Source organism: Miniopterus schreibersii (assembly GCF_964146895.1).
Source record: "Miniopterus schreibersii genome assembly, chromosome: 13".
Lineage (NCBI taxonomy): Eukaryota > Metazoa > Chordata > Mammalia > Chiroptera > Miniopteridae > Miniopterus > Miniopterus schreibersii.
Window position 1 is genome coordinate 18,297,665 of NC_138113.1, and position 21,467 is coordinate 18,319,131.

General features: G+C 40.2%; 1 protein-coding gene across 7 annotated transcripts in view; it reads right to left on the reverse strand.

Moving 5' to 3' along the window:
- Positions 1-343: 343 nt before the first annotated feature.
- CDKL4 (cyclin dependent kinase like 4) overlaps positions 344-21,467 on the reverse strand; it is a 32,028-nt gene continuing 10,904 nt past the window's right edge. For 3 of the 7 annotated variants that reach the window (XM_081155909.1, XM_081155907.1, XM_081155908.1), the window contains exons 4-10: positions 17,210-17,282; positions 14,704-14,794; positions 13,617-13,814; positions 12,313-12,395; positions 10,820-10,876; positions 7,004-7,138; positions 351-4,799 (exon numbers count right to left, since the gene is read on the reverse strand). In XM_081155909.1, coding sequence (XP_081012035.1) covers positions 4,698-4,799; positions 7,004-7,138; positions 10,820-10,876; positions 12,313-12,395; positions 13,617-13,814; positions 14,704-14,794; positions 17,210-17,282 — 739 coding nt within the window. In that variant the 3' untranslated portion in view covers positions 351-4,697. Of the gene's footprint in view, positions 4,800-6,833; positions 7,139-10,819; positions 10,877-12,312; positions 12,396-13,616; positions 13,815-14,703; positions 14,795-17,209; positions 17,283-21,467 lie in introns of those variants that run through there. The other 4 variants (XM_081155911.1, XM_081155910.1, XM_081155913.1 and 1 more) reach the window with 3 other exon arrangements.

Here is a 21,467-nt window from a genome sequence, read left to right on the forward strand (position 1 = left end):
CATATCTCATAGCTTAAGTATTGTAAAGAATGAGAGAAATATTCCGATGAATCGAAACAAAAAGAATCTTATAGCCTAAAAGTAAAGTTGTAAAGATGTTTTCAGGAATAAACATCTAGCCGGTCAGACTGGAAAAGATGTTAGTTTTTCCATTTGTAAAACTTCTCAAACCCAAGGCACAGAAAGGACTAGCTGCCATGCCAGCTGTTCAGATGTTCCCACCAATGGGAAATTAAATCAGAGGGTCTGGGATTTATACGTGAAGATGGCAGTTTTTCTTACCTAAATATAAAGCATTAGACAATGGACTAATAGCTGAGTAAACAGAAATAAGGAGACAGGTATACTTCTAACTTTTATTAAAATAAGTTAAAGAACACATTCAGGTTAAGTTATATATACAAATGTAAAGTCACCAAAGTATTTAATCCCACACTAAGGTTTTCTAAATATCTTAAGCTAAATTTTAAAAATGCTATGTATTTATATAGTTAACATAATAAAATAAAAAGGCTCTGCAGTGAATTGTTTCCAGCAGCATATCTGCCATTGTGCTAATCATCAAATGCTAATTAATATATAGCCACAATCCCATGTGATTTGAAATACATTATAAAATAATAAGAAGACACACAACGTCCTCAATGGACAATATTCAGAGATATGGTTAGTGACTAGTGTTCATAGCAGAAAATTTTTAACTTTATAAATACAAGTCATTTATATGCCTGTTAGGTAGGTAACCGATTCTCAGCTTGAGTAAGTTATAGGTTGTATGTGAGGTTTACTGAGCCTGAGTCCCTGCTGCTGAAATATAAAATGAGATATATTTGTAGAATTCCATTAAGTTGTCATTTACTGAAACTATTAAAAGTTTTACTGAGGTTAGAAATGTACTAAATATTCTTTGCCTTAATGGTTATCTTAAATTAACGTTTCACAGCACGTGTGTCATTTCCAAGCTAATCAGTTAGATTAAAACATCAGAAAGTGATTCCACATTATTCTGCATTTTAAAAGCACACCTGTTTTATTTAAATTAAAATCTAGTGACAATTAGCTTTAAAATCTTCTTTACTTTGTAAAATTTAGCCTTCATTAGAGGGTTGTCTGCAAACTACTATTGACTTGATAGAACTAGCAGGGAGTAGTTTGCGCGCGCGCGCGTGTGTGTGTGTGTGTGTGTGTGTGTGTGTAAGAAATCAAGCAAGTGAGAGATGAGAGAGAGAAATAAAAAGAGATGTCTGAGCTCCTGGCTAGGTCATATACACCCATAATTTACCTTGGTATTGCTAATGAAAAACAATCTTTAGAAAGCATCTCCTAGTGGGAGATTTGTCCAGGACACCAAGCTGAAGGGGAGCCTTGGAGCATCTAGTTTACTCTCTTATCAGACAAGTGAGAAAGCAAAGGCACAGAAAACTTACCTGTCTACAGAGAGAGTCAAGCCAGGCCTAGAACTGGGTGTCCTAACTCCTAGATCACGTGATAGTGCTATTATCCTCTAAACTACCAGTCTTAAAGGCTTTTAGCTGTCTACTAAGACAAGAATGAAGTTGTTGAGTTAGAGATTTTAATCTAAGACAAACACATACACATGTACCCAGGATATTACTTTAACCTGTGAGTGGCATTATATCTTTATGTCTTAACCATATGCATTAAAAATCTGTCTATTTGCAATTCATCTAATATCTTACACTGACTCCAGGGCCGGGGATTGAGCCTGCAACCGAGGTATGTGCCCTAGGCAGAAACTGAACCCGGGACCCTTTGGTCTGTAGGCCAACGCTCTAACCACTGAGCCAAACCGGCCAGAGCTCAAAAGTCTCTTGAATACAACTTTTTAATGCTCAGTCTAGTTAAAATAATCTTCAAAACGTCACCCCTAAAAGGGCTTTGTGTGGGGCAAGTAGGAACAATTAATACATTCAAATATCACCAGGACTGAAACAGAGACTAAAGAACGTCCAAGCAAACAGGCTTACGGGGCTGCTACAAGTCTAATGAAATGTCCTTTTCTCTGCTGTATTTCCTTCTTCCCCAAGCAGCATGAGCACTAAGAGGAAGTCTGCATTTTTAATTCTCTACTAAATGTGCCCTGTGCTCTGCAATTAAAAAACAAAAAAAACCACAACAACTCAAAACTGCGTGGAGATTCCCAAGCACAGGTGCGGAAAGTCAAGAGAAACCAGGGCTCGCAGGGGTCATGCTGATGTGGAGAAAGGGGGCATTCAGGTGGTACCACTCACCAGTAATATTGGTGCAGCGCCAAAAAAAGAGCTATGTAAATAAACGGGCGAGATGAGTCCCAGGTAAGCCAGAAACTGTGCAAGACGGTGAAGGAAAGGCATGGTTACAGAACCCAGTGGGCTTCTTCGAAGAGCCCAGGGCAAGACTATTTGCTGAGGATAACTTCTACCAAAGTCATGACAATCTGGGTACTAGACCCAGAAGTGCAACTGTCTTTCATGTGGCCGGGAAGTGCAAGGGGATCTGTGCAGCAAAGAGGTGAGAAATATGCACTGGAAACAGAAAAAAAGCTGCAGTGTGAGATTTGTGCGCCTGGGTGATTCAGGCAGCAGCCGGCTACGTGACCTGGGTCACTCAGGGAAAGTCAGGCATGCAAGTGTCATCAGAAGAGTATCGTTCTTCCCGGTAATACGAATGAGTCAGAACATTTTCTAAGCATTACATGCTTTCTCCTCTCCAGTGATACATAAATGATGGATTTGTCTAAGGAAAACAAATTCAGAAATGCTCGTTTGAATTCTTAAATGTAAATAAGAATAAGGGAAGATGATGACCTCCCAACCTCTGCTCCAAACTCCATTGTTGTTTGAGGCACAATTACAAGCAAAATGGGTAATGGAGTCTTGCCTGTCCTGATTTCTGCGTGTGTAGCTTATATACACATAATGAGAGTTGGCGTGGCAGGAGTGGTTTGGCAATAAAGAGGCTTATGTGATAAAAGCACTATGAAAGCTAAAAAATCTTTTAGCAAAGTTGCCTTTTATTTCTCATTTTCTTTGCACCTGCGGTATCATCTTATTAAAAATTAAAAAAAATACAACTCTGAAGAGGCACACTCTTGATAATAAGATGAAAAGAAGTCCCTAGCAGCCTATGTTCACACTCAGAATGTTAAATGGCCAAATAAGCCCACTTAGAATATCCTTCCAGCGAACAAGGAACTATTGCTTAGATGCCATAATTCTTTAGTAAAGAGATGTTCCCTAATAACTGAATGAGATTCTCTGGAAGTTTATAAGCCAAGTTTATAAGTGCAATGAACTTTTAGAGGTGAATATAAGGTATTACTATGTTTTCTTAAAGACACTTTATGCTTAGTGTTCTGGTGCCAGATAAAAGGAATTTCTGAACCTAGGTTATTTGCAAAATGTTTGAGTGAGCATTCCAAACCTAAGAGCCAAAAAGAGTTGATGAGATAATTTTAATATTTATTGATATTTGGAGCATCACTCCTTTGTGTCTTTATGCCAGACAGGGATAGACAGTCCATGCTATGATTTACATGAGTTCCTTGTTAGCAAACCAAAAGTATTTTAAATATTCCGTATCATTCTTAGATGTCCAGGATAACAGGAACCTACTATGATGCTTCACAATTTATTATTATAAATATGTATGTATATATATGTACATAAGTTTGTAGGTAGGCAGGTAGGTCTGTCAAGTTTACTTGGGAAAATATCCCAACGTAAACTGGGCTCACCTACTGAGGTGTTCTGTCTGTCTGCTTCTTTTTTTGGTAAGAGCCACAGAATGAAGGTAACTGAAAGATAATCTTCCTGCTCTCAGAAACATTTACAGATGCACAAGTTTAAGGTGGAACAAGTTCACAGAGGCTGTGGAAGCAAATGTTTGGGAGAGATTGCAGACAATAAATTATTCAGGAAGTACATGCAGGAAGACAGATTTAGGTACTGAGATGCAGCCAGGAGGAGAAAAGGCTGAGGAACCATGATGGACAGAGGACAGCATTAGAGTCGGCAGCCAGTTATCCCAGGGCATCACGAGGAGGGTAACTCCTCGCAGCTCATCCACCACTTGGTATGTATGACATTTTCTCCAGCTGGCTTTAAAAATAGAATCGTCAACGTCTCATGGGACAGGGAAAGTAGAGTCTGTCCTGGAATCAAGGAATAAACCTAGATGACATTTCAAGGTTCCCTTCCTACACCAATACAAAAACACAATAAAATACCAGCATTACGCAACAGGCCTGGTTACAATAAGAGTGAATTAAAAGGCAGAAACATCATGTCATTCCTCACACAAACAGCAGCGAGGCAAGCTATTTGATACTGCTCTAAGACAGTATGTGGTCAGTTGAAGCAAGATGATATATGTAAAATCTTTTTCATAAATCAAAGTATAAGCCCACAAATTCTCAATATAAATTGCCTCAAGAGGAGCTGCTCTGATGAAATTGAAAATATCTCCTCCATATGTGCACTTCAGACTTTATAACATTTAAAGAAAATGCTCTAAAAGATAAAGTCGGCATGTGAAAAGCACGGGCAGAGGAATCAGTAATGATCAGAGCAAAAACAATTCTAGAAGGCATCTTAATTTTCATATGGCTCATTTGCATTTGAAACACTGAGAGTTCCTATCTCTCTTGTACAAACACGTGTACATATTAAATTACTTTCCACTTGAAAGAACATTTCCTAAATGTTTGGGAGGTGATCAAATTTTAACTGGAGGACTTGTTTTCTTCCATCGGGTGTGGGGGAGATGTGGCTTCCTGGTATGAGAGGCAACAGTTGATTCTAATAGCAGAACAAGACAAAAATGAGAAAGTAAATTGAAAACAATTCCTATTTGTACAGTTTTTGAAAGGTGGCAAAAAAGGATACATATGGTACAAAGATGTCAAAAGACATGGATTTTAAAATTATGTAGAGCTGCCTTTCTAAAAATTGTGATATTCTGATACTTGAAAATTAGATTCTATTACTTATTCTAGGCTTCTCAATACACAAATTTCTAAGTATCTAGTCAGTGTTTAAAAGATGGATACCCACCAGCTATTAAACAATAATTCCAAGAGTCTACATTCTGCCCATCAAATTTTAAATTTTAGGATATTGATTTTAGGATATTGGCAGGACAGCAAAGATTAAAAACCCTTTTCCTGTCAACTTGAAACAATATTTAGTCTTAAGGAATTTCTTGGTCATCCTTTCAGAGATCTAGAAGTTGGTATCCAGGTAGAAATCTGAACTCACAAAATGAAGCCATACTGAACGAAAAGATCTTTCTGAATTTTTTTTTCTTTTGATAATCAGGTAAAATATCTAGGAAAGAGGTGTGTGCTCAAAAAGAAAACCAGGACTTGAAAGATATTCCTGTCTTTCTCTTGGCCTTGCTCGCCAAAGACTCCACTTGATGGAGAAAGATGTTTGGGCACTGTCTCATGGTGGGGGCTCCAGTGGGGCTACTACACAGAGGTGGACAAGATGCTGTTGACTAGGACAGAGAACATAAAATCTTTGTAACTGAGATTATCCAGGTGCATGCTGCTCTTTGTGTTTCTTTTTCTTCTGTTATCCTGGGTCTCTGGGAAGGTCTTCTGCAAAGTCCCTGATCTTTATCAGTGGGCTACAGGGTATTAAGGAACGGGGAGCACAGCTGTGAACTGGAGATTTAAAGGGAGAGCACATCCCCACCCTATTTGAGGACAGTGTGGCAGAACTTGAGTTGGGGACCACAAGGGAGGATGGAGCAGTGCTACTGTCCACCCTCCCAGGCCACAGGTGAGGAATCTAGAGAGATGTTTTTAAGGGGATAATGTTTTTACACACAAGTCACATGGTATTTCAGATTGCTGCCTCAGACTTATTTGAACGAACCCTTACCTTTTGGTTAAGTAAACTGTATTGAACTTAAGTTGCAAACACGTAACTTTAACAGTAAAAGGTAAAATGGTCTATGTAATACAGATTTGGAGAACTAGAGATTTTAGAAACACAGAAGTCATCTTAACATTTCTTCTTATTATTAGTTTAATCTTTCTCTTCCAAGAAACTTCTATTTTAATTATCAAACAGGTGGAAAAAAAAGACTGCTTTCTTTCTTTATGGTGACATGCTAATGAGAAGATAAATGACCAAAAAGTAGATCAAAGGTGGAAGATTAAGCAAATGCAAATGAAATGATTGTCAGTCTCTGGTAAATTAAAAATTACCATCTTGGCTTATTAATAAGCAGTGGTCATCTATTTAGTTATTTGGATCATAGTTATTAAGTACCGTCTATGTGACAGATACTGTTATAGATGTTGGGGATGCAAGATGAGGGGGAAAACAAACCCCAAACAAACTTACTTCCATGAACTTTATGTTTTAACTTCAAAGTTCCTGAAAGCAAGTAAAAAGTAGTCACCTAATAAACTGCAGAATCAACGTTTGTCATCCTATTTACCATGTTCTTCTGCAATACTGGCACATCTGAGGATAAGGTTCGGTCACCATATATTTGAGTTTCATCCCCATGCACCTGGCCAGAGTTGTCCTTTCTTCAAGAAAAAAGCTAGGAAAGGCAGACTTAGGTGCCTGCCCTGGGTGAAAAGACAGGAGAGTCAAGTGTCCTTTACTGCACGTCTGGGGGCTACCGAAAGGTACTGGGATTCCTCTGTGCCACTGGTTTAAACTCAGTCCTGCTATAATCAGGGTTTTATTGTATAAAACTGCTGTATTTTGGGTACATGCTCTGGCGGGAGGGATATCCAATCAGTGTAACAAAAGAATTGTGCAATAATTTGATGTAAGTGTATTTGGAATAAGACTTTGTAACAATCTGGATATTTTCATAGCTTTATGATTTTATTACATCAACGAGTACTTATTAGGTAAACAAATACAACTAAACCAGTGCAAAGATAAGGTCTTGGTGTCCACCTAGTCTCACTTTGAAAGGTAGAAAAAGGAAAAAATGTCATTTTTATAGCACTTTAACTTTTGAATGGAGGTACCTGCTGCCGTCTTCTGTTTCTTCCCTCGTTACGTGCTTTTCTTTTAATTTGGTCCTCTCGAGAGGAATCAAAGTAGGGGCTCTCCAGGAGTTGGGCACAAGTTAATCTGTCATCTGGATTCATCTTCAGACACTCCTTTGGATGGAAAGCAGAGAAGATAGTAAAAGAGGGGCCTACGTTGTTACCGTGTCCCAAACCTCTGAGCAGTAACTGGAGAGAGCGGCTGTGAGTTTAGAAAAGCAGGTCTGTGTATTATCCAGTACTTACAGCTTGTTAGTAACTGTAGTCATCTCTGTTCCTCCACAATTTCACTCCAGTGCCCCTGCTGGTCACACCTATGGCCTTGACTTCCCCGCCCCTAAACCTCCCTCCACATTCTGCGCTCTCCTCTAACTGGTGTTCGATACTGTCCGCCATGTCCTCCTCCTTGAAACTCTCCTTTTGGCTTCTCTGTGTCTTGCTTTTGTTCCTCCTACATCCTGGCCACTCCTTTTCAAACCAACCTTTTCTCACTTACAGTCTCCTCCACAGTGGTTGCATGAAGTTCCTCAAGGCTCAGTCCCAGGTTCCCCTTTCTTCTCATTTGTTCTAAGTTTCTAGCTAATCTCACTGATGCTCGATGGCTTCAATGGTCAAGGTTTACCAGAAATTTCCACATGTATGCTTCTGGTCGAGACCTCCCCTTAGAAATCCAGACCCGCAAGGGTAATGGCCTACTTAATATCTCTGCTTTGTCTCAAGGGTACTGTTATGGGTTGAAATGTATCCCCCCCAAATATCTGTTAAAGTCCTAACTCTCAGTACCTCATAATGTGACCTTATTTGGAAATAGGGTCTTTGCAGATGTAATTAGATAAGATGAGGTCACACTGAAGTAGTGTGGGATCTACTCCAATATGATTGGTGTCTTTAAAAGAAGAGGGAAGACACTGTAAAGTCAGACACACACAGCATACATCATGTGAAGACAAGCAGAGCCTGGATTCTTCTATCTGAAGCCTAAGAATGCCTGGGAATACTAGAAGCTGGAGAGGCCAGGAAGGCCCCTCCCCTAGCAGCTTTAGAGAGAGCATGGCCCTGCCAACACCTTGATTTTAGACTTCTGGTCTCCACAATTGTGAGAATAAATTTCTATTGTTTTTGGCCATCCAGTTTCTGGTATTTTGCTATGATAGCCCTAGGAAACTGATATAGACACCTTCTCTTTGCCCAGTTCCTCTACTTTACTCCCCATGTCTAAATGATCCTCAAGTCCTATCAGCTTTATTTCCAATTATATCTTCATTCACTTCCTTGTATGGACTTTCAGTCTACTGAAATCTCGTCTCTCACTAAAGACCTATGAGGTTTTTTTAAAGAGCATTTTTAGATTCTAAGAAGAGACTGTTAAAGCTGAGCTGTTCCATGGGGCCTGAGCTGGAACAGTATCCTGCTTGATTAGTTTTAGATGCACTGAGATTAACTGGATGGAGTTGAGGATTCTGAGTTCTTAGCTGCCTGATTAATATCTTTCTGTACACCAGGAGGTGCTCCCTGATCAAAATGCTCCTAATCTGGGACAGGTTTTAGAGATAAAGGACAAGAAATTGGAACTGCAAAGGCCAAGTCGGGATCCTTTTCCTGAGACTGCAAATTTCACAAAAAGCCCTTCAACAAAATTTCCAAGAGCCTACACTCTTCTTCTTGATGACCAGATAAAACTGATATAGTGATAGATGGAGACATGAGTAATAAAAAAGTATTATACCCATTGTCTCATTTTAAACCTAATGAAAGACCTGCCACATACTGGCCACTGCATTGCCACCGCTGCCCGTGGCACTGACCTTGGCTGGCACTTCACCCACTTGAGCAGCTTCCTGCCTAGATTATGACCTAATCCATGGGATAACTACCTGTTAAAGTAGCTGGTACTTATTTGTTGTTACAGATGTCTCAATTGCAATTAATGAAAGAAAGCTCACCTTCAACTAACATGGGGGCAGGAGTATACACATAGGGTGTGGCCCACCAAACAGCACAATCTTTGATGCACTTACGAGAGTTCTTGGGTCTCAGGTCAAACATTATGGGTCTAAATCAAACAGCTGAGTGACAAAAGTACCTTCATTTAGAATCTGGGGCCGGCCAACAGGGCACTCCACCTTTGGAGATGAAGATAGGGAGTTTGTTCCATACGGTGGAGTTTTTGTGCCCTGGAAGTTTTCTCTCTGAGTTGGAGGAGAAACCACAGGAAGGCCCGGCCTCAACATGAGAATGGATTGGGTTTGCAATGCTTGACACTCCCCAACCCAGCCACGCTGGGTTTTGTTAAATTGTAAGTGGGTCACACGACCTGTCCAGAAAAAGGTCAGAAAGTTGGGCTTCCAGGACAGGGACTGCAAAGTGCTGGGTTAAGGCAGGTCACAGCAGTGAGACAGGCAGAAGACAGCTGAGGTCCAGTGGAGCAGGGGTAAGGGCAGCCTGAGAGTGGAGAGGTGTCAGACTCCGAATCTCAGGACTCAGGCTGAAGGAATCCAGCACCCTGGATAGCACCTCCACAGCGACCTGCACTGGCACAAAGGCTGGTCTGCGGAGTTGACTCTAGGTCATCCAGATGGCTCTACCTTCTAAATCACGAGTTTCAAACTGGGCTGCTTATCAAAATCACACAGGGGGATGTTTAATGATATAAATTCTAAGGTCCTATTTATAGAGATTCTGCTTCTGTAATCTGAGGTTAGATACTGGAATGTGTGTTTTTAAAAAGCTCCCAAGTCATTCTGATGAGTAGTATGGAAACCACTGCTATAAATAGAACTTAATTGATTGTTAAAGATAGATACTCTTCCTGGTAGCTCCATCCCTGTCCCCTAAGGGCTCTTAGTGTCCATTCTGATGGAAGAGTCCCATCTAGCATGGCCTCGGCGGGTCAAGAATGAATAGCAGACTGGTCATAGGTGAGTTTCTTAGACTTTTTATTAGAATTTGTCCTTTTAGGCCTGGTGCAGAGGCTATACATGGTATCTATATAGCTCTGACTTTGCCTGGTCTTCTACTGATTTTTAAAAAATAACTAAAAATGTTATTTAACCCAGTATATTTAACATGTTATTAGTTCAACATATAATTAACATGGTGAAATATTAACAATTAATATTTTAAATTATTAATGCAGTATTTTATACTCTTTTTTTATAGTAATTTTCCTAGAAATCTAGCACATCTCAATTCAAACAGGCCATTTCAAGTGCTCACTAGTAACGTGTAGTGGCTACCATATTGGACAGTGGAGTTCTAGACCTTCAGACTTAAGCAGCACATTCACCCTCATAAACTTCCAAAGTCTGAGTATAACAACTTAATATTCAAATTTCTAATGAATGTGAAAGAAGTAATGGTGTTCGTCACAGCAAACTCTAATGATACTCTTTTATCCCCTACTAATTAAAAAGTTATTTTTTTAATCCTTTTATTGACTTTGGAGAGAGAGAAACATTGATGAGAGAGAAGCATCAATCGATTGCCTGTATGGGCTCCACAACCCAGGTCTGTGCCCTGACTGGGAATCAAACTAGCAATATTTTGGTGTAGAGGACAACCAACTGAGCAACCTCGCCAGGGCCGTCTCCTACTAATTTCAATAAATACGTTAGAAAGGGTACTGCCTATACCGTGATTGTTCCTTTAACTGTAATGATTTTACAGTTCCTTATCATTTTCAATGACTACATCTTACTTTGGCATTATTTGCACTACTGTTCACTCCTCCCAGAGTTACCAGCTTCAATCATTACAATTTTCAGTCAATAACAGTTATAATTGATTCTTAAGTACCTTCATGAAATTCAAAGCCATGGGATGAGCATCTGAGAATTTTTCTTCAAGAGTTTCCTAGAACACAAAGTAAAGACTTTCAACATTACATAATAACAAAGTAATGTATATCTTGAATATGTTAGTAATAAGTAAGGACACTTTGAAGACAGACCTACTAGTAGGTTAGATAATTTCTTTTAAAGATTTTAAAAATTATTATTTTACATAATTTTACAATATAGTGAAAGATTTGAAAGAAAAAAACTGGAGTTATTTTCTTAATTTCTCAATGTCTTGCAATTGATGTTTGGTAAATATGAGCTCCAAATGTCCCCTTCTGAAATACTACAACAGTCCTATAATATCTGTGCCTGATCTACTTATAGGAATACTTTGAGAACTAATGAAAATTACACTGAATGACACGTGTAAGAGCAACACAGAAAGCAAAAGAATATGAACACGAAACTCAGGACAGTGAGGAGGGAGGACAGGACTGAGGGGGAGTCTGCGGGGAAAGGAAGCTTCAAAGAGAATGGTAATAGTCTTCTTTAGGCAGCAGGCACATGTGAATTTGTTGTTTTAGTCTTTAAATTATATATTCTTTTGTAATTCAACCCCTAGCCTTGTAATTCAACTTTTAAGCTTTTCTTATATCTACTGAAATAAATTCAGTATACAAATCAAGGTATTATATGAAATAAATTTAAAACAAAGAGGGTGTCTACAGATCGTTGGGACCTCCTGAACCTTGGATTGTTCACCTGTGCCATAAATCATGATCTGGCTGTACAGACTTCCCCCTCCCCGCACCTCTCTGGCTCCAACACAGCTTGTTTGTGGACACACGCTTATGGACGGTCCTTTCATTCTACAGGCAGAATCTAGACCATATGGAGTTTTAAAGATCACAGCCCAAATCAGGAAACACAAACAGGAAGTCAATGTCTACAGAATGCAGGAGGGTCAAGTGGTAACTGACACATTCCCAGAGAGAGGCAAAGCCCACAGAGAGTGTGGAGGTAAGCATTGTGCTTTGTAGTTTTGACTTGGATACGATGAGGATCATTTTGTAGAATGATCTTCCATGTGAAAATATACATTGTGAAAAAGTGGTTTTTATTGATTTGAGCTTTGTTTCATTGCTGAAAAACATAGGGAATGCATTTTTTCAAATTAAAGAAGTACTACAGTAAGTACTCTTTATGAGATAATAATCATTTCAGGAAAAAGTACCTGAGTGTTTTGACTAAAAGGATCAGGTATTTGTGTAAGGAACTAAATAGACCTTCACTTCAAATTTAACATTAAATTAATCTTTGGATAGGGCAAGTAAACTTTGTAAGCATTCTCCTGATTCATTTTATACAGTTTCTTTGATCTGTGTTAGTGTGGCATAAGGAAAACAGGAGCTAAAAGTGCAAATGTAAAAAAACACACAACAAAAACCAACTACCCCTTTAAAGAAAGTAGCAACACAAATAATAAAACACCCAAAATCAAGCAGTTACCATGTCTTCTGGTTCAGGAATACTGATGCCATGGAAAAACTGGTTACTTTTAAAGATGAACTGATGTCTTGGGATTAGTTTTCCTGTAAAATAAAAAGCATGTAATTAATGCTAAGTTTATAAAAGTAATATAGTGTTTAAATGGTTAACTTCTGAGGTCCAGATGTGAAAGAAATCCTGATCCTGACTGTGACCTCTAGATTTGGAAGGACTACGTCACTGCAAAAGCATGCCTTCTCAGGTAAGGTCAATTCTCCCACACAACTCTCTGTGCCACATGTAGCTTGGTCTGCCATTCAGCCTCCACCAAAAGAGGAGGTAAGACATGGTGTGGAGGACTTTACACACATCATCTCATTTAATCTCATAACAATCTTACAATGGCTATTTTTAATCTCCATTGTATCAATGAGCATAAGGCTCAGAGTTTAATAACCTGTCTAAAGTCACATGGTTATTTAGTGACAGACTCAGGATTCAAACCCAGGTCTGTCCAATTCCTGCCTAATGTAAATTTCCATGATCCTTTCAGGAAATCAAACAATATACACTTAAGGTGTGTCCTGTTGTGATACTCTACCCCATATTTTTCATGCTGCAGAACTGTCCAGAAGGATGTGTTGGAACCAGACCAGACAGCAGTAATTCCCTTGCCCAGCACCCATGCTGCCAGGAGAGCATAAACTATATACCATCTGGTCCTTTATAGAAAAAGCGCTGCTCCCTTCTCTAGAGTAACAGAGAAACCCTCCTCTTACAGCAGATAGAAACTGCATGTGACCCAATACCTCGTAAGAATAAGGTCTATAGCCCAGCCGGGTGTGGCTCAGCAGTTGAGCATCAACCTAGGATCCAGGCGATCGGGGTTCGATTCCTGGTCAGGGCACATGCCCGGGTTGTGGGCTCGATCAATGACTCTCTCATCATTGATGTTTCTTTCTTTCTCTCTCTCTCTCCCTCTCCTTTCCTCTCTCTGAAATCAATAAAGATATATTAAAAAAATAATAATAATAAGGTCTATAGCTGCCTCACATTCTGGGTCCTACCTCAGCCCAAAAGAAAAAGGAAATGTGTACTTTATTCCATGGCTAAGTGGCCTGACTTGGAAAAGATCTGAAAACCCCTCCGTGAGGAGTAACGGCTCTACATACTGAGGAAAGGGTTGGGTTCTGGCTACAACCCAGAACAACCACCCTGAGCAGCACCTTGGAGAGGCAAGAAAGCTCCTCCTGTTGGCCATTACAGTGACATGCTACTACTATAACAACTTAGCAGCTCTGTGAGCCATAAGATGCAGCTCCTACCCAGTGTTCTGATTATCAGATAAAGTTGATCCACATCTGATTTTCCAGGCCAGAGTGGCTGGCCTGTCAGGAGCTCTGCAAAAACACAACCAGTAGCCCAAACGTCGACTGAAGAGCCATACTGAGTGTCTCCCACAAGAAGCTCAGGAGCTCGGTACCATCTGGTAGCGACATAATCAGTGTAGGCATCTCCTGGAACTGCAAACGCATGGATCAGGTGAGGTGGGTCAAGTTTTCTCAACATGTGAACTACCCCCAAGAGCAGGTCAGGCCTTGAGGTTAATCTTCAAAAACTCTCAAAGGCCACATGCTCCTAACAGTTCATGCAGAGAGGCTGATAGAGGAAATGGTTACACTGTGCATTCTACTTCCAAAGGCGCTTTAGCAGTTAACATCTATATGATCCCAAACAGAGGGTGGTGGGATTGGGAATTTCTAGTGTAACTTCGTCTAAACCAACTTCCAGTGCACTGTCAAGTCACCTATGCCCTGGTCCTATCAGGATACGATTATGTACACACCACCCTGAGATGTGCATGTTGCCAGCCTGGTGCACTGTTCTAGATCTGGGGAGAAACACTGATTTGTCCCCCTTCCCTTTGGTGCCTCCCTGTCTGAGATGATTTCCTTTTTCTTAGCACTGTCTCTGAATTCTCTCTTTAACTGTCAGTTTACTCTCTAGTCTCACCAGCTCCGTGAAGTTCTTTTCCAGCCACTCCAGCCCACGTTACCATCTCCCTCTGGGGAACCGTCTGCACCTACACTTTTGTACTTCATTCCCAATCACCCTACGTTATTCTTGTTTCTTTTACTTTAGATTATAAGAGCACAGAGAGCAGAAATGTGTCTCATATCTTTTCCTTGCCTATGGGGCAAAGCATATAAATGTGACAACCAATAAATTCTAGTTGCATGGAGTGGAGTTGAGTGCAAATTGATGTAGCAACTAAAGGTGAAAGTGAGATTCTCCTCTCTGAATAGTTACACTATAACATTTGACATACATTCAATATCTAAAGTAAGGTTTTCAACTACGTTGTTTCACAATCATCTGAATGGGGTAAGTTAGTAAAAAGTGGCTACTTACTCAGAATTCGTGCAAAGCCAAAGTCACAGATCTTGATTACTCCTTGCTTAGTTATCAGAATATTTTCAGGTTTTACATCTCTGTGAATACACTGTAAGGAAATATTTGATTATTTCTTTAAGCCATCGAAATGACAAAGCATAAAAAACATTAACTATTACTTTAAATAAATAGCCTGTGAGATAAAAACAAATTTGGTTTTCCTTCATTTTTCTAAAATAACTTAAATTGGCAATTTTTCACTTATCACACCAGAAGAAAAAAATCAAAATGTTGTTACATCAGTGAAGAAATAATTGTTGGATATGAAAACTGATTTTGGGTGAGGGGAGAAGGTAATATAATACAATGATTTCTTCCAGCTTTTAATGGGTTCTATTTTAATTGTAAGAAAATAGATGACATTGTAAACGAAATTGTAAAACCCCAGATGAGATTAGACAAAATGTACCTATAATAAGAACTACTGCCACCCAAGAATTCCATTCAGGTTGAATAAGTATCGCAGATTTGAGAAACTGGAAAAACATTTGGATGAGAAGCAAAACTCACTTGTAATTGGAATGATATTATCCTCTAAACCAGAAGTTGTGGAAAAAAGCTCTATTGATAATTATGCCAGGACAACAGGCACAAACCACAGCTGTCCTGGATAAGCTGGGGTGCATGGTCCCCCACTTAGCAAGAGCTACCAAAGCAGCTGGCCTGCAGGGATGAGTTTCACTTCCACCTCCTCAACAGTGAGCCAACCTGCACCGACGGGCAGCTCTCCTGAGGACCACACCAAGCTGCTGGAGTCCCTCCCGGGAGAGCAGGACTCTGCTGTGAGGCACTGTCACCTCAGAGAAGCTCCCCTTGGTCTTCTACACGTGGAGACTTACGGTGCTGCATCGTCATAATGATGCTGAATGGAGCAGGTGCCCCTTGCTGGCAGAGAGGGCTAAGCTGGGCATGGATGCAGGCCGGCCGGGTGCGCCTCCCTCACCACTCATCTAGAAGAGGCTGTTCTGTGTGCGGAGGCCCCGGGGGAAACACCTCAGGCCCTGTTCTTCAGGACTTTGGCTTTCTAGTTCATTCTCCCTCCAAACCACCAAATAGATAAAATGACGGTGCTCTTGTTCTGTAACTCAGCCCCCATACAGAGCTTTGTACTTTTCAAAGCACCTTCACATGAACTAGCTCATCTTTGAAACAACACTGTTGTTGCAAGTGACCACTGACAGTCTCCAGATTAAGCATCAGAGTCATCAGCTCCTCTGCCTCACTTCTCTGCTGTGCTTTCAGTCCCTTTAAGTACTGCTGTCAAACTGACAATTCTGAAATAATTTCTCTTTGCTTCCATAATAGCTATCTAGGAAGAAAACATGTTGAATCCTTATTTTCAGTCACAAAAATGGCACTGGTAATAGAAGCTTGTTTCAAGTTATCTCAATTTAGTCACTGTTAACTGTTGTTGTTTTTTAATTTATTGTTGAAACTATCACTGCTAACTGTTAAACCTTTTCAGGCCTCTTAAAAGTCCTATAAATCCACTTAACTTTGATATCCTACCTTCTAGGCAACCCATTTATGAAACCGGGATTAACATTTAAGGGTTCCATAATAGTATTCTTGTCTAAAAATGAACCTGGAAATGATCAAGCCTATAGATATAAAGACCTATTTGCAGGAAATATAGGTGAGAGAACAAGTTCAATTACAAATAGGATGCAATCGGCCAGAATGATTTCAGTAACACAGCAGTATGCAAAGGGTGGTTCTTGGACCAGCAGCTTCTGAATCAACAAGGAAAATGCTTGGAAATGCAAATTCTTGTGTCCTACCCCAGACCTATGGAATTATACACTCTGGGGGTGGGCCCAGAAAACTGTCTTAACAAAACCTCTGGGCATTGTGATGCATGCTCAAGTTTGAGAACTAGGACTCTAAAAAAATTAAAGATGGAAAAATTTCTTTAAAAGGTAGGGGATAAAAGACTTAAGAGATATAAAAACAGCCCAGCCGGTGTGGCTAAGTGGTTGAGCATCGGCCCATGAATCAGGAGCTCATGGGTTTGACGGTTTCGGGCTCAACCCCCAGTAGGGGGCGTTCTGGAGGCAGCTGATCAATGACTCCTATAATTGATGTTCCTTTCTCTCTCCCTCTCCCTCTTTCTGAAATCAATAAAGTAACAAAACATATTTAAAAAATAAAAAGACAACCAAGTGCCATGGTGGATTACACTACTGAAAACTTATTTTAATCCAATTTAAAAATAATCATAGGAATCAGTACTGAGGCAAAAAGAAACATTAGATTTATATAAACTTTTAATTCATAAAGAATTAGAAATTTGGTTTTTATAGAAATTGGAAAGGGCACTGTTTTTCCTCATGTCGGAAACTTTCTTCTGTTTTGCTCTCTGGTTCTTACTTTCCCTCTATTTTCAGCTCTTCAAAGACACCCCTGAGCTACTTATAAGAGTCATCATGAAGAATTAACAAATGCACTAGAAAATGTCACTTACGTTATGTTGATGACAGAAATTAAGAGCTTGAAGTGTTTGCCATAATACACTTTTGATCATTCCATCAGCAACTCTAGGAAAAAGTTAAGAAGGAAATTAAAAAACACCTAGGGTGGTGTTACAGGAGCTGGAGGGAGAAAAGAAATGGAGTGAGTGGGGCTTGTGATGGTCAACAAGCACGGTGCAAAGGGTGCCTTGGAAGTGTTTTCACATTATGATTGGCCTTACATTTCTTCTTTTGTGTATTTCCTGTTCACTGCCTTTACCACCTTTTTGGTTTACTCCCTTCTAAACTGATTAATGACTCAATGTCTCTCTGAGTCTGCGTATAAGCTGCAACTATTTTTCTCAGTGTGGTGTTTCTCAACCCTATTCATGAGATGGGACTGCGCTTGCACATTACAAAAAATCTGAACGAGATACCTTTAACCAAATGTCTGTTTTCTTAATTAAAAATTTAAAATTATCTAATATTACAAACACACCCATCACTCAGATTTACTATTTTATCGTATCTGGATATTTACATATGTTTAGATCACTTTTCAAAATTGAACTAATCATGCAGGTGTAGCTGGCCTTCCAGAATTGGGGGTATGGACTGTACATGACCCTGGCGGGGTACCAGCAACAAGACGTCACCATGTGGGGCTGGGGCAAATGCCGAAAAACAGCAAAGAGCATATGGGAGTATTTTCCTTAGAGCAGTTTCCTGATCTCGGGTCCCAATTATGGTGACGTGCCCTTGACATCAGTGGTCTGCCGGCAGCTCCTCTAATTATTAGTACTGTGAAAGCACCTAATTCTCAGTAGCAGATCCCTTCCCACTTGAAATTTCTCGAGTGGTTTCTGCCTCCTGTCCTGAATTCTGGTACAGCTCTATCCTCTCCGTTTGCCTAGAGCCAAACCCGAGACAGTGCTGCTTAAAATTTTCAAATAAGAGTCAGAAAGAATAGTATAGCTATTTTGAGCACTATGAGAGAGTTCCAACCCCAGCTGTGCTGTCTCCTAGTTGTATAACCTCGGGCAAGTCATACGTGCCTTTGGTCTTCCTCATGTGTGAAAATGGAGTAACATCCCATAGGTTTATTGAGAAGTCTATCCCTAAGAGCCTGGGTTTAACATCTACATAGGTTGAGGAGATGAGGGTCTGAGATCAGATGAGGCCAACAGGTGGGAATGAGACCACGTACAAAGACAAAAAGAACCCCCTCCCCCAACAGCAAGAGGCCCTGAGGTGAGAAAGAATGGGAGCATGGGAAAGCAATGAGGCGGCCAATGTGGCGAAAGCATGAGTGAACTGGTGAGGCTGCCAGGGCCAAACCACGAGGGCCTTATGAATCTTGGTGAGGACTTTGCATTTTATTCTAAGTTTAAAGGAAAGTCATTGACAGGGCTCAAGAAGGCAAGTGACGTAATAAGGAGAATGGGTTTCTGGGGGCAAAATTAGGAGGCTAATAATCTAGGTGGAATTTCGTGATTTACAGTAGGGTGATGGTGGAGGAGGGAATGGAAATGGATTTCATCCTTGGGAGAGAATGGCAAGAGTAGCACATGGCCCCATTCATGTGGCAGTAGAATGCTGGGTGGGACCTAAGTACTACATGTACAGGAGATGAAATACTCGAATCGGGAAACAAGGTAGGGGGAGGGTTCAGAAAGGGGCAGAACCCTGGTTACTAGTGTTAATACACAGAATTAGGCATGAAGTAATGTCAGAGCTATGGCTGTGAAAGAGGGGTGTTTACCAGCGTCTTAAAGGAAGTGTCATGGCTCTGTGAAAAACAGAATCCTTAGCTTCTGAGGAATCTTTAGTTTCCAAGAGGGCAAAACAACATACAAAATAACAACTACAAACGAATACCACCGATCTTACAAAGAGAAGAGAGTTATCAATGGGAATACAGACTCATACAGTGCTCATTCCAGAAAGACAGAGCATTGCAACAGTATTTAGCCACCGGCAGCATTTTTTCAAAGCATTTGGAGTGGAATAAAACCTTCTGTACAAATCAAATGATACTTAATGTTTAAATATCATATTCTGAGTGAGTGTAAAAACAAATACAGAATGTAATAGTGAAGGCCTGAAAACAAAGACTAGACATCCTAGTTAGGGACTGAAGGGGTTGATAAGGGTGATGTAACCAGGGAATTCAGGCTGGATTGCTCAGGGACTGCTGCTCTCTTAGCTACTCAGGGAACCCTGATGCTGACATCAGAGCTCATTATCTTTTAGTTTGTTATGTACCTTAATATGGAAAATTTGACTTCATGATCAGTACCCAAGACAAACTGAGTCCTTCTCAGTAAACCTTTGTTATCCTAGAATAAAATCCAACCTTTACTACGGCCTACCAGCTTCATGATTTCTCTCCCCACCTTCCTCTCCTACCTTACTCTCACAGACACTCGAGTTCAGCCTGTTAGTTTCAGCTGTTCTCGAACATGCCATGCTGCCTACACCTCCAAATCCTTGTATTTATTGTTCCTTCTACTCCCCTCCCTGGGTATTCTCTAATTCCTCAGTGTGCTTTATTTTTCTTCAAAGACATGTAATTCTGCAAGGCCTTGATCTTGTCCATTAATGAGGCCCTGGGGCCTAGAATAGTAATAGGTGCTCAATGAACCTTGTTTCTCTAGCACTCCCAGAAATTTTATAAACGAACACCCGGCAATAAATCCCTTTTTGCTTAAACTAGCTAGAGTGAATTCAGTTGATGAATTCTGAAAGGTTCAGAATATGATACCTGAGTGGATACAGGAAACAAACTCAAGGCCTTGGAATTTAGGACTGGCTATATGAATTAGTTGGTTCTGAAGGCAGAAGACTCTAATTACCATTAGAGGCTGGAACACTAATGAATGGGCTCCCAGTGATAAAACAAGTGTTTAAATAATCCCTGTGGTCATCTAGAATGAAATGCCTGTTCAAGGCAAGGCTTTGCTGGACTGAGTATGATAGAACATAAGACATATGGGAAAGAAATAAAAGTGGGGTGGGCTGGCTGTTTCTCACCTCCCTAGAAAAAGAAACAAGGGACAGGTTTAGGGCTTTAATAGTGTGGTTTAAGGCATAGTTAGGGAACCAAGAGTCCCAGTGATTGCTCTAAAAGAGCTCCTCATTTCTCGTATCTGTAGGACTCAGTCCATGGACCCACTGGGCCTACCATGAGATGACTGAAAACTCAGACGCTGAGAATAGTCTTGCAGGATGCTAGATGACAACACAGATCGAATTTATGCAATTTAATTAATTTCTCAGTTAATTAACTGAGAAAAAGATATCCTTCAAAAATGGAAATGTGACACTTGGGAGTATTCATACAACTGAGAACCGCAGCAAACACTCCTTCTCACTAGCAGCAGTGTGAAGAGGCTGGTTTTGCCTTGCTGAGGACGCCTTAATAATCTCACTTGAATTAGCTGCACTGCATGGAGATGCCAAGTCTTCTCCAGGCTCCTCTCCCACCACCCCTCAATGACACTTTGTAACCTCATTTTTTCATATACTCTTTCATGAATAATTTCCCTAGGAACATTAACTATTCTTTATAGCTTGCTCTTAAAGGGCTGGATGCCTAGTGTTCCACTGTATGGAGACAGCAAATGCATTTAACAAACCTTTACTGTTTTAAATTAGGTAAGTTCCAATATTTTCTGTTGTAAATAATGACATGTTGAACATTCTTATGCAAAAATTTTTGCACCTGATTGCTTTCTTAAATGGAATTTCTTGGTCAAAGGATGGGAACAGTTTAAGTGATTTTCATACATACTGCTGAACTGCCCAAATACACACACTCTCTCCAGCTGTGAATGCCAGTGCCTGATTTCCTGACTTTAACAATACTGGGTACGTTGAGTTTTGAAAAAACTTTTGCCAATTTGATAGGTGAGAAATGGTACCTTATTTTAAAAATTTAAATTTCTTTGATTAATAGGTAGGATAAACATGTTTTCCTAGGCGTATAGCTTACTTTCCCTTCTTTTCATGCCCACAGGATGTAAGTTCCATAAGGCTGACAACTTTTCTGTGTGTGTTCTGCTCACTGCTGGATCCTTGGCACCTAGCCTGGCACAACAGCAGGATTCACTAAACTTCTTTTGTGAATGATTACATTTTCTAACTGGGTGCTAATCTTTTTAAAAATTTAGATTTGCACCTGGCCGGTGTGGCTCAGTGGCTGAGTGTCGGCTCATGAACTAGAAGCTCACTGTTCAATTCTCGGTCAGGGCACATGCACTGGTTGTGGGA